Source organism: Bidens hawaiensis, unplaced genomic scaffold (genome assembly GCF_021521415.1).
Source record: "Bidens hawaiensis isolate Kalapana, Puna unplaced genomic scaffold, B.hawaiensis_p1.1 tig00041066_1, whole genome shotgun sequence".
Classification (NCBI taxonomy): Eukaryota; Viridiplantae; Streptophyta; class Magnoliopsida; order Asterales; family Asteraceae; genus Bidens; species Bidens hawaiensis.
The window spans coordinates 19,732-33,087 of record NW_027497250.1 but is presented as its reverse complement, the minus strand read 5'-3'; the positions used below and the strand labels follow the sequence as shown (position 1 = coordinate 33,087).

The window sequence follows — 13,356 nt, the reverse complement described above, 5'->3', positions numbered from 1 at the left end:
ACGCAAAGTAGTCATATACTCAATGCCTTGTGAACCACATTCTATGCCGTGAACGAATTGGCCATCTCTTTCTTCACCTTGTATATAAGAAAAGATAGTGTTCTCATCGTAGTCCATAAATAACTGGTCATGAATATTACATTTCCTGATAAAATTATGGACATCAAAATAGTTTTACGGTTTTAGAATGTATACGAAACACATAATGTTTAAATAATGATTAAAGACCACAATTACTAATAAGTCTACAACATCTCCACTATTTTAAACTAATAATAAATAACTGTATGGACAAAAATTAAAGAGCAGCCAACACATATGGGATTCTAGTGCAGTCAACATAAGGAACAAAAATTAAAGAGAACTTCACTTATTATTAAAACTTTAAACATGAACACAATAGCTGGATATTGATGGTCAAACGTTAGAAAACTAATAACTGGATATTGATGGTCAAAGGATAGAAAACTGAGAAGAGAGCAAGTCGTAATTTGTAAACATTCACGAATTTTATATTGTGTTTTATAATTAACCGATTTGGGCGGTATCACGGTTTCAAACCGAATCATGAACACCCCTAAAAAACAATGCATATGAAATTTGTCTACTATGAAAAATCACTCTTGTAGTTTTATGTTCTTAAATTTCTTAAGAAACAAAAATATGCATCAATATGTTTAAAACCGAACCAACCCGAATCGGTTGGGCTTTTAATGTATTACCATGTAATGGAGACAACACGTAGGAATGATTTTTTTAGTAATCAGCTTGCAAACACTTTGTAAAATTCATCTATATGATGTCAAAAAGGGCAACAAGGAATATGTGCAGCCCCATAGGTGTAATGCGTTCTAGAATGTCAATTTGATATATGTAACTAATATAGGTATTACCCAGTCTAACGCTACTGTTTTATACAAAAGTAAAAACGTTATAGTTGGCACCGCGATGCGACGGGCAAGCCTAATAGTTATATTTTAAAATTTTGATTTGGCTGTGACTTATATATTACACACAATGCAAATGAAAGAGTGAAGTGCCATTTTGGTACCTATGGTTTGTCAAATTACGCAACTTTAGTACCGTTTTTGAATTTATTGCAAATGGCTACATCACATTTCTAAAACTTGCAACTTTAATACTTTTTTCTAACACCGTTTATTTTTGTCCGTTAAATCAAGGGTAACTTTGTTATTTTCTTTATTTTATCCTTTTCTTTTAAACAAAATCCACCCTTTTATAGTTTCCTAACCAAAAAAACCTTCCTAACACACAAGATTTCCCACCCCTGATCATCGATGTAATTTAAAAAAAGTCAACATCATCTTCATCATCTATCACCGTATCCTAAACAATCACAGTATCACCCATGTTTCTTTCAATTTGAAATGAAAGTCTGAAATTTAACCATATGAGCCACCACGCAACTCCCATCACCATAGATCTCAACAAACCCCAAATTTCAACCGCACTTCCAACCTTGAACTTGCAGAAAATAACTTGCCTCAAGTTATTGATGCTAATCAGCGAAACTTGCCTCAAGTCTAGTCAGTTTTGACCCTGACGGCAGGTGATTGAAACCCTAACCCCAAACACATAGAACAACCTTAAACTTGATTCCAATCCAATCCGAATCAATGTTCCTTCTCATCAGCAGGTTAGTGTTATTCATAAATACCCTTCACTAATTTGTAAATTGAGTATTCAATGGATACATTAATTAATTAGGTATTCTTTGAAGCAGGAACTGTGGACAATGCATCTATGATCAAGGATACGCGATGGTCCGGGCTCATTCGCCTCGACAAACAGCCCGAAAGCACATCCAATGGCCACCCATATGATGAGTTTTCAGGTGATGTTGAAAAAATATATAGAATTTTAAGGAAGTTTCACTCTAGGGTTCCAAAATTAGAACTTGCTTTACAACAATCCGGTGTCGTGGTCCGCTCGGGGTTAACCGAACGCGTCTTGAACCGTTGCGGTGATGCCGGTAGTTTAGGATACAGGTTCTTTGCTTGGGCATGTAAACAGCCTGGTTATAGTCATAACCATGATGTGTATAAAGCAATGATTAAAAGCTTAGGAAAAATGAGGCAGTTCGGTGCGGTGTGGGCTCTTATTGAAGAAATGAGGAGGGAGAACCCGCGGCTTATAACCCCTCAAGTGTTTGTTGTGTTGATCAGAAGATTTGCTTCTGCAAGGATGGTGACAAAAGCAGTCCAGGTGCTCGATGAAATGCCTAAGTACGGGTGCGAATGAGTATGTGTTTGGATGCTTATTAGACACGTTGTGTAAAAATGGCAGTATTAAAGAGGCTGCTTCGCTTTTTGAAGACATGAGGGTTCGGTTTCCACCAACGATTAAACATTTCACGTCGTTGTTATACGGTTGGTGTAAAGAAGGTAAACTGATAGAGGCTAAATTTGTATTGGTGCAAATGAAAAATGCCGGTTTTGACCCTGATATTGTTGTGTACAACAATTTGCTTAACGGGTATGCGCAAGCCGGGAAGATGGTGGATGCGTTTGATCTTTTACAAGAAATGAGAAAAAAAGGTTGTGACCCGAATGCCACTTCTTTCACTATTTTGATTCAAGCACTTTGTGGTAAAGATAAAATGGAAACCGCGATGCAGGTTTTTTATGACATGGAGAAAAAGGGGTGTGAGGCTGATGTTGTTACTTACACCACGCTAATAAGCGGGTTTTGTAAACGAGGTAAAACACAAAAGGGTTATGAGCTTTTGGACCACATGATACAAAACGGGCATACTCCAAATCAAACAACGTATTTACATATTTTAAACTCTCATGAAAAGAAAGACTAGTTAGAAGAATGCTTAGAACTTGTGAATGAGATGCAAAAAGTCGGTTGTCATCCCGATCTTAACATTTACAATGTTTTAATCTGGTTAGCGTTTAAGTTAGGAGAGGTTAAAGAAGGGGTTCCGGTATGGAACCAGATGGAAGCGAGTGGGCTTAGCCCGGGACTTGATAATTTTGTGAATATGATTCACGGGCTTATTGATCAAGAATGTCTTGTTGAAGCTTGTGAGTATTTTAAAGAAATGGTTGAAAGAGGTCTTTTTTCGACCCTGCAATATGGGCTTTTGAAAGATTTGTTGAATTCTTTAATAAGAGGTGATAAAGTTGAATTAGGTAAAGATGTATGGAGTTGTATTGTTAATAAAGGGTGTGAGGTTAATGTTTACGCGTGGACGATTTGGATTCATGCACTTTTTGCAAAAGGGTATGTGAAGGAGGCGTGTGGTTACTGTTTGGATATGATGGATGCGGGTGTGATGCCACAACCGGATACTTTTGCTAAGCTTATGAAGGGTTTGAGGAAACTGTATAACAGGCAGATTGCTGCTGAGATTACAGAGAAGGTGAGACAGATGGCTGCTGAGAGGAATATAACTTTTAAAATGTATAAAAGACGCGGTGAGGGATTTGAAAGAGAAAGTTAAGGCTAAAAATGATGGTAGGAAACGAAGGGCGCGTAGACGTCAATGGGGCAGTTCTAAAGCTGGTTCGATTTGATGTTAGCTTGAGCATTGTAACAGGTCCAGCACGCTTAGCTTTGATGTTATAATTTCAATATAAACTTTCATTTATCTTTGCTGCTATTATTGGTTCTTGTTATATTTCTTCATGGATGATAGTGATTGCAGTTATCATGGTTGAAAAACAGAAAAAAACCGAACCGACACATATACCTATTTGGCTATTTCTAAGGACTAAGCAATTCGACTTCAAGTTCATCAGTTCATCCGTCACTTTTTCCAGTTCATCAGTTCCAGGTTTCGAGTTCGAGTTCATCATATAATTACTATGGTTTATAAATGCATACTTATTACATATCAACATCATCATCATCTAATGCATGTTAAGTTGTTAAAAGTAGATTACTTATTTGTTTTTATTTTCTAAGGTTCATAATGTATGCTAACAGTTGGTTAATAATTTGTGACTTTTTGTGTGAACTTGTACATATAAATCATGTATAAATTTGTGTGATATTCATGTGAACTTAATTTGTGATTTTGCACAGATAATGCATGTTAGTTTGTTGGACACTTGAAATAGTAGGTTCATTTCTGATTTTGTGTGTCTGAATTAATTGTGTATGTATAAACAGTAGATGAGTAGGTGTGCATATTTTTCAACTTGATTGTTTGTTATAAAAAGCAGGTGAGTGTATGATATCTAGTGTGGTTAATTTTTTCTTTTGCTTGTGGACAGATGCCTTGAGTGCCCAACTCGATGTTTTAGATTGAAACATCAAGTAGGATGACCCCGGAAGTTAATATTAACGAAGAAAACATCAAGGAACCGTTCATTAACGTCGATGTGGAAACTGCTGAAAAGGTTGAAAAGGCGTCAAGGAACCGATGATTTATATAGAGTTGTCACCTGAAAACAAAACATGAACGACTGTTTGAATGCTTTGAATGAATATGAAGATTGGGAGTAAACAGGGAGGTGCAACAACTCTTAAATGAAGATGAAGATTTCTCACACAATTTGTTGGATTAATCTTTGTTCGAACGCATTTGTTTTTTTAACATTAATCGCTTGTCAACTTTTGTTCTTTCAGTTCTTCTGATCCAAGGTTGGACGATACTTGATTTAAACGTTTTAACACACATTGATGAATCAACCAAACCAAGGAATCATCATTTTAAGTTTTAACATTTCACAGTAACAAACTACAAGACTGTTACTTTTAAAAGTTACATAGAAATTATATTCTTTGGATTGTCAGCCTATTCTTTTTGTTAAAAGATTATATGTTTTTAGAAAACTTTGACATGCTACTATATAGAATAAGTTGCATTACGCAAAAATAAAATAGGATACTAAAACTAATATAGATGTTACTAGAGGTGCACAAAAAAACCGGTTCCGGAACCTAACTGGTGGAACCGAACCGGAACCGGTTCCAGTTCCTACCCGGTTGGCCCAATACCCGGTTTGGGTATTTTTGTACCCGAAAATCGTACTCGGTTCTCCTATTTGTATGTCCCCATCGGTTCCTATCCGGTTCTTAATTGTAACCGGTTCGGTTCCTACCTGAAAAAACCGGTTCTGGTGGGTTTTTTTTGAAAAGTCAAACACAGGTCAAACTAGCCGTTGGAACCGGTTCCAACGGTAATATAGCCGTTGGAACCGGTTTTTGAGACGCAAAATAGCCGTTGTAACCGGTTCCAATGGTAATATAGCCGTTGGAACCGGTTTTTGAGAGAGAATAGAGCCGTTGTAACCGGTTCCAACGGTAATATAGCCGTTGGAACCGGTTTTTGATGCCCGAAACCTATATATAACTTTGTTTTCCACCACTTGTTTCACCACCAAACTCAAAAACAAACTAACATACTACTCCTTTAGCAAACACGTTCCGTTACCCGACCATCCAACTAAATATTATTATGGCACCCATCAAAAAAACTAACAAGAAGGCTAAGAAGAGTGTTTTTGTTGCCCCTGTTCCTGCTATGGAGGACCCAAGAGTTGTTACGGTAGTCAACCATAACCGCAACAAAGACATATGGAAGAATTGGGATTTGATTGTGGATGACGAAGGTTATCAAAAGGCTCGTTGCAAACTATATGGTTCACTATTAAAGCACGATTCCAACTCTACTTTGAGAAAGCACATCGAGAAGCCATATTGCAAGGCGTTGAAAGGGATTGGCGCGACCGATCAAATTGACTTGGGTAAAGATGGTACACTATTTCGTTACAACACGACTCAAGTTCAAGATAGAATGGCAAAGTTCGTTATTCAACGAGGTTTGCCGTTTAACCACTTTGATGACCCGGATTTGACGTCGTTGATTTGCGAAACTCTACAACCGCGATACACACATGTAAGTCGTACTACCTTAAGACGTCATTGTATCAGGTTGTGGGAGTGTGCTAAAAAAGAGTTAATCGAGTCTTTTCATTCTTTAGAAGCCATGGTTAGTTTAACTACCGATGTTCGGTCGGCACCACACGGGTTGCCCGAATCATACATATGTGTCACCGCTCATTGGGTTGATCCGGTGGCATGGCAATTGATGAAACGCACCATCGCTTTTGAAAACTTCCCGTTCCCACATACCGCCGAAAAATTGTTTGAATTACTTGATGAAGTTATAACGACTTACAACTTGAGAAATAAAATATTTTTGATTTCGTTTGACAACGCTTCAAACAATACTAAGGCGGCCGAAAAATTTATCATTAAATATTCACCACTTTGTTTCGGGGATTTTTTCATGTTCGATGTGTTGCACATATCATCAACTTGGTTGTTCAAAAAGGTCTTGACAATGAAAACATTTGTGACGATTTAAAATTCTTTAGACTTATGTTACAAGATGTCTTCAAAAGTGGTAAAATAAGACATCTTGAATATAAGAACTATTGCAAGTCGGTTGAAAGAAAGTATTTGGGGCCGAATTGGGACGTTCCAACCCGTTGGAACTCAACTTGTCATATGTTAAAGTGTGCTTTTGCCCAACGCCAAACTTTACAAGCTTTTCATAACAATCTTGTTGAAGAACGCGAGGCCGATATGTTTCCGGAAAATGTTTGGGTCCAAGTCGGTTATTTGTTGGAGTATCTTGACGTGTTCAAAAAGTCAACAACAAAATTATCGGGAGTCTATTACCCTATTAGTTGTTGGGTTTTGCAAGAATTGTACTATATGTATTGTGTTTTTAAAAGCTTTGCGGAGAAGAACAAACTCTTCAAGAATATTGTTGCGGTGATGAAGGAAAAGTTCATAAAATATTTTGAAAACATACCACCGGTCTTTACTTGTGCCGCTGCATTAAACACCTATTGGAATGTTAATGGGGTTGAGACAACGATTGAGGAAATATTCGACAACTTAGGTATGCACGAGATCGACCCGAAGTTGTCGATGGAAGCGAAGGAAAAGTTCAACAAAAACCTTCAAGACATTTATGACCATTATTTTCAAATGTATGGTCCAAGCACGAGATCGTCTTTTGTGAAAAAAACAACTAGTAGGCCGTGCAATGACCCAAAACTTGATAAATGGGATTCGTGAATCGGCATCTAAGAGGCAAAGAGGAAACACACCAACTAGCGAACTTGGTCGATATAGTGGAGCAAACTATGTTGAGGGCGCAACGGTCGACGAAATTCGCAATATTGATTTGTTGGCTTGGTGGAAAGGTAAACAAAACGAATTTCCCATTCTATCCGCCATGGCTCGTGATTTGCTTGCCGTACAAGCCTCAACGGTTGCTTCCGAATCGGTTTTTTCTCTTAGTGGGAGGGTGTTATCTATGCGAAGAACAAAATTAACTCCCGAGTCTCTAGAGGTTTGCATTTGCCTAAAGGACCATTTGGATGCGGTGGATCGTGTACAACACAAGGCGAACTTTGAAGACGAAATACCAATAGAGCGTCATATTCATGATGAGGAGGCGGAGGACGGGGTTTCTTCCGATAACGAAGACGAGGGTGAAGACGAGAATGAAGACGAAGAAGAGTTGTAATTTGTATTTTTTATTTGTTTTAGTAAAATTATTTGTAACTTGTTCAACTAATATTTAGTTTTGATTTGTTTAATTATAATTACTTTTGTTACTCATGATTAATTTTTTGTTACTTTTTTAATAACGACGAACATTTTATTTATTTAAACAATAACTATTACAAACATTATTAAAACATAAACGATACTAAACATAACAACTAAAACTTAAAAAACAAAGTCCGTCGTTTTAATTCGGGAATACTTATTTTTGGGTTGTAGAGCCAGACGATTCTCCCACTTCCGCTTTTTTAGCATCCAAACTTCTTTTCTCTTGACAATACTTATTCGTATGTTTTCGTAATGTCGAGTTGGACCCTGCTTTAAGAAACTTCGAGCAATATTTGCAACGTGCCATCTAAAGTGAGTCGGTCATTAGACACAAATCGTAATGAACCAAAACATCGGGGCATCTTGTTGTTTCGATCACCATAACAACGTCGTCATTAGTTGCCATTTGTTGTCGGTTTAAGCTTAATTGTGTTTTGAAGTGTGTTTTATAGTTTTGGAAGTGGTTTAACAAGTACACACTCATACATTGGTATTTATAGAATAAAAAATGGCTAAATATAGTAATAAAACCGGTTCCAACAGTCAAAAACGGCTATATAGCCGTTGGAACCGGTTTCTAACGGCTATATTGTTTGAATTTAAAAAAAACCAGTAGAACTGGTTTTTACGTAATAACCGGTCCGGTTCCAACCCTACCCGGTTCCTAAAAGTTTGCATTTCTGGGCATCGGTTCGGGTCGGAAACCGAACCGGTTCCTGACTGGAACTGGTGTCATTTTCTACCCGGTGTAAAAAAAACCGGTTCCGAACCGGTTTGGGTTTTCAAGGTGAACCCGATTTGTGCACGTCTAGATGTTACTGGAAGCATCATCTTTGCTTTAAATGATCATATCATCTCAAAGACAGTGACTGTTATCACTTGTGAACAAGATAATACGATTCAGAAACTCAACACAAGTAGTAGTAACTAGTACTTCTGCTTTATTTGACAGCCAATAGCAAAACATGTTAAAAACCCAATTAACTGGGGTACCATACTCCACTCTCTATGTTCTTAAGCCAAATTCACTCTCAGACAAAACAAAATGAGAGATCATATCAAATTAAAAATCCTTAACCAAATTCAAGCATGTTATTCCGGTTTCATTTGTAAATAAGAGCATCACGACCTGGCCCAACACCGATGTAATGGACTGGTACACCAACAAGCTCTTTTATCCTTTCCACGTACTCACGTGCAGCCTTCGGGAGATCAGAGTAGTTTCTTACTGCTGAAATATCAGTACGCCACCCTGGCATTGTCTCATATTCCACCTAAACAAAATACCTAACATCTTAGCATAACTTTCACTTAATAAAAATGAATAAAACTTAAAAAAGAAACAAGAAACTTGCCTTTGACTGCTCAAGATCACCTAAATCAGCAGGGAACGACTTCATTGGTGTACCATCAGTATGGTTATAAGAAACACCCAGCTTAATCTCATCAAGATCCGACAAAACATCAAGCTTTGTAAGATTGAGACTCGAAAACCCGTTAATCTGACAAACATATTTGAGAGCAACAATATCAAGCCAGCCACACCGACGCGGTCGACCGGTGGTGGTACCAAACTCATGCCCGGCTGCCCGAAGAAGTTCCCCAGCATCACCAAACAACTCAGTAGGAAAAGGTCCTGATCCAACTCTTGTAGTGTATGCCTTAACCTAAATGATAAAAAGCATTAAATATTATATAAAATTAAGAGCAATTAATATTTGACAATAAATCATACTCACCACTCCAATCAAATCACCAATAGCTCTGGGAGCAATACCGAGACCTGTGCAGATTCCACCAGCAGATGGACTTGAAGATGTGACAAACGGGTAAGTCCCAAAGTCAATATCTAGCATAGTTGCTTGACCGCCTTCAACTAGAATCTTCTTCTTTTGTGATATAGACTCATTCATGTAATACACTGTGTCACAAATGAAAGGCTCTAATCTCTCCGCAAATCTTTTATACGCTTCAACTTCTTTGTTAAGCATATCACGGGTACAGTTAAAACCCTTGAATCTTGAAGCTGCGTCTGATAACAACAGATCAAGTTTATCAGGGAAAGTATCCATATGCCTCAAATCACCTACTCGGATACCGTTCCTGATAACCTTGCTAGAGTAACACGGCCCGATTCCTCTCTTGGTGGTTCCAATGAACGACTTTGCCAGCTCAGCTTCTCGCAGCCCGTCTATTTCTTGATGGTAATCGAATAACAAGTGAGCTCGATCTGAAACTAGAATTCTCCCCTTACAGTTAACACCATTGGAGTCAAGGCCATCGATTTCGTTGAACAGTCCAGGAAGATGAACCACAACTCCATTTCCAATAACACACATGGTGTCCTCATTAAGTATCCCTGAAGGAACAAGATGAAGAGCAAACTTCTTGCCTTCTGAGTTATAGATAGTGTGTCCAGCATTAGCTCCACCCTAATTTATATTATCATATGGAACTAGTTAGTGATTTGTTGAAACTGTATGACCAACCTAGATCTGTAAACAAACTGAACATTAAGTGAACTATTCAGCGGGAAGTTCATTTAATAAATATACGAACATGAACATGGAACTTCGTCCAGTTAACTAAAGGAATAAACACAAACAAATGCCAGGTTCCTTCAACTGTGTTCATCTACGTCCGTTTATGTTTGTAACTTTCTTTGGTTATGTTTGTTCTTTAATGGTTTATAATGACTTTTGTAATCTTATCATACAGATTTAAGCAATACTATCAAATATAAAAAAATGCATACGAGTACTATGTGATTAATTTATATGTAAAATCAGGCCCGGCTATAAGGGAGGGCCGGGTGGTCGACGGACCCCGGCCCGACACCTCGATAGGCCTGGATTTTTTTTTAAAAAAAAATTATATATATATTTTTATGAAAAACAATATGTATATATAATGTTTAAACTTAATATCACAACCACTAGCTTGGTTTAGTGGCAAAGGGGTATGACTTTCAACCAAAAGGTTGTGGGTTCCAACCTCACTTAAGACATTTTGACTATATTTTTATATAAAACTTTTTTTTACACAACCAAGTCATAAGGCCCAAAAAATTAAGGCTTTTTAAAAAAATTAAATTGTAAACCCAACAAGATACCCCTTTTTTATTAAGGCCCAAAAAAATTTTCGTCTTCTGCCCAGAAATTTTTAACCGTTCTCGGAGCCGGGCCTGTGTAAAATTAACATAAGAACAATGCTAAAAAAAACCAACACAAACTTGGTAACCGAACTGAATCTAACCGTTGACACTGACCATTTTCGGTTAGCCAGATCAAATAATTCAATGTTTATGTTCATTTGTTTCCGTGAACCGTTTATGAACTAGTCAATTTCCTAAATGAACAAACAGGATTATCGGAACAACAAACTCTGTTTCGGTTAGTTGTTCGCGAACGGTCACTTGTCCGATACAAGCTTAACAGAATAACGCACGAACACATTAACAAGGCCTTATTCAGTCGGCGTAAAACCCTAACCAAACCCTAAGGAATTTTCTAAATTGTAAATGTAACAAATTCAATTATAACAGATAACTGTTACACAACATAATCAGTATATGAAATCAATTTAACAAATTTAAACATTTAATCAAAATTACCTGACAACGAGCAACAACGTCAAAGTGCTTGGCCAAAATGTCAACGAGTTTACCCTTACCTTCATCACCCCACTGGCAACCCAATACTCCGGACACCTGACCCAACGACTCGATTCGGGCGGGTATTTGACCGGTGGTTTGTTCCACATTCACGATCGGAGAAGCTGAACATGTAGTAATTAAAGAGCCATTTCGAGAGTGAAGACGGTGGGGATTCAGGTGAAGAAAGGAGCGGCGGAACGCGGTGGTCCGACCGTCGCCGGTGATAAACCTCGACGGCGGTGTTATAGGGTTTGTGTCTAGCCTGACGGAAGTGATGTTCATGGCTGCTGAAAAGAATAAGAATAGAGTGAAATGGTTGGTGGCGTAGGTTTTCAAGTGTGTTTTGGGGTATATTGCTTTTGTATGATTTCCAAAATTATATTGGATTTTTTTTAATTTCTTGTTTTTTTTTCCTTCTTTAGCTTTCATATATTGGTACTTCACTTCCTCTTTTAGTTGTTATACTTGTTAGTTAAATATATCTTTGGTGTGAAACAAGTCTAATAGTTAAATAATAAGAGTAGACATGTAGGGAGAAAATGAGAGATTTTATTAATAAGGTGTGTATTACAACAATAAGATGTATATATAAGAGAAGATAACTTGGACAATAAGCCTAATCTATATTAGGTATTGATAACCACCATAATATATATTTATAACAATGTTGAACTTTATAGAATTATTGTCATGCGTTTTTTTTATAAAACGAATGTTGTATTGTATTGTTTTCTTTATGGGTATTTTATAGTGTGTAAAGGCCGGTCCAAGGAAGGAGGCGAGATGGACAACCGTTGAGCCCAATCTCAAGGGGCTGATTCTTTTAAAAATAAATTCATATGTTCTATTTAATATTTTTAGTTTATACATCCATTTATTATATGCATCAAACATTTGTTAGTATTATACATCAAACATCTTGACTATAGTTGGAAAAAGCATTTCAAGACAATGTGAAGGTCTAGGGCCTTTCTTCTTCTTCTTCACGTGTCCTCTTGAATACAAGTAAATCCAGACTTTCGCATTCTTTATGAAAGGTACTTTCAAGTTGAAATTCGGAGATTCCCTTTAGTGAAAGGATTTAAGCTACATCAAGTATAGATGACTTTGTTTCTAGACTAGCCTATCTCAAAGGCTCAAACTATACTTTTAACTTGGTTTAAATTCGAGTTGAGCTCGACTTGGCTCGGTTGTGATTTAGAGCCCATTATTTTACTTGTCTAGATAGACCTCAGAATTCTCAAGGATTCTTGAAGAAGGCCAAATAGCGCTTGAGATGCTTAGGGTAAACATTGGTTCTTAAGCCTACGTGATGGGTATATAAATAAAACGCAAATTGAATAATCTTGGTTAAGGGATGTACGGGTCATTTGAACTTTCATTTTAATCTATAAGTTGCGTAGGTTGTTTTTTACTAAATATTTTTTTTCTTTTTCAAATATATCTAAAACGAAGAGAACGGAAATAAAAAGAGAAAATCCGGCAGGGAATTTAGAAAAGTGTGTCACTCATGTTTTGGTTTTCCTCACCCTATGTTTATGTTTATCACTCTGATCACATTATGATAATACATTGCCTTACAGTCCCCTTCTCACATCTTCTACTAGTAGCATACCAATTTTAACAATGTCGATGATATGTTCAAATGGGTAGACTCAATTAATAATAAATTAAGGATTTATTATTATAATAATTGTTTAAATATGGGCTTGAATGGTTTTGGGCTTGCTTATAGGACTTAAGCAAAGATAGAGAATAAATACCATGCTCTTAGCCCTATTGACCTTTCACCACAACTAAACCTTCAAGCATACACAAACTCCCTTTCATGATTTCATCTCAAGACACAAAAATTTGCAAGGATTAGATCTCATCTCACCAACTTTGTTCAAGATTTGTTTTTAAAAAACAAGGTATAGGAATTATTCTTTGGGCAAAATAACATGTGTATATCATAATGTAACATAACCAAGTCACGATATTATGTTAGGGAACTCTGTAATCAAGGACTCTGTAAAAAAGAACTAAGGTTGTGCATTTAACAACATCAATAATAATAATAGTTTGTGTTGTAACCCTAACTACAACAA

General features: G+C 36.9%; 1 protein-coding gene and 1 pseudogene across 2 annotated transcripts; one reads left to right on the top strand and one right to left on the bottom strand.

Annotated features, from left to right (window-relative positions):
* Window positions 1-1,627: 1,627 nt before the first annotated feature.
* Window positions 1,628-3,686, top strand: LOC143592553 (putative pentatricopeptide repeat-containing protein At5g65820 pseudogene; annotated as a pseudogene). Its single transcript, XR_013145944.1, has 2 exons — window positions 1,628-1,657; window positions 1,745-3,686. The product of XR_013145944.1 is annotated as a putative pentatricopeptide repeat-containing protein At5g65820 pseudogene (transcript).
* A 4,924-nt stretch (window positions 3,687-8,610) lies between these two features.
* On the bottom strand, window positions 8,611-11,593 carry LOC143592552 (adenylosuccinate synthetase 2, chloroplastic-like). Its single transcript, XM_077072450.1, has 4 exons — window positions 11,225-11,593; window positions 9,351-10,043; window positions 8,967-9,278; window positions 8,611-8,885 (listed from the first exon to the last, which is right to left on the bottom strand). Exons 1-4 carry the CDS (start codon window positions 11,546-11,548, stop codon window positions 8,715-8,717), a joined length of 1,500 nt encoding a protein of 499 aa, XP_076928565.1. The 5' UTR covers window positions 11,549-11,593; the 3' UTR covers window positions 8,611-8,714.
* Window positions 11,594-13,356: the final 1,763 nt, after the last annotated feature.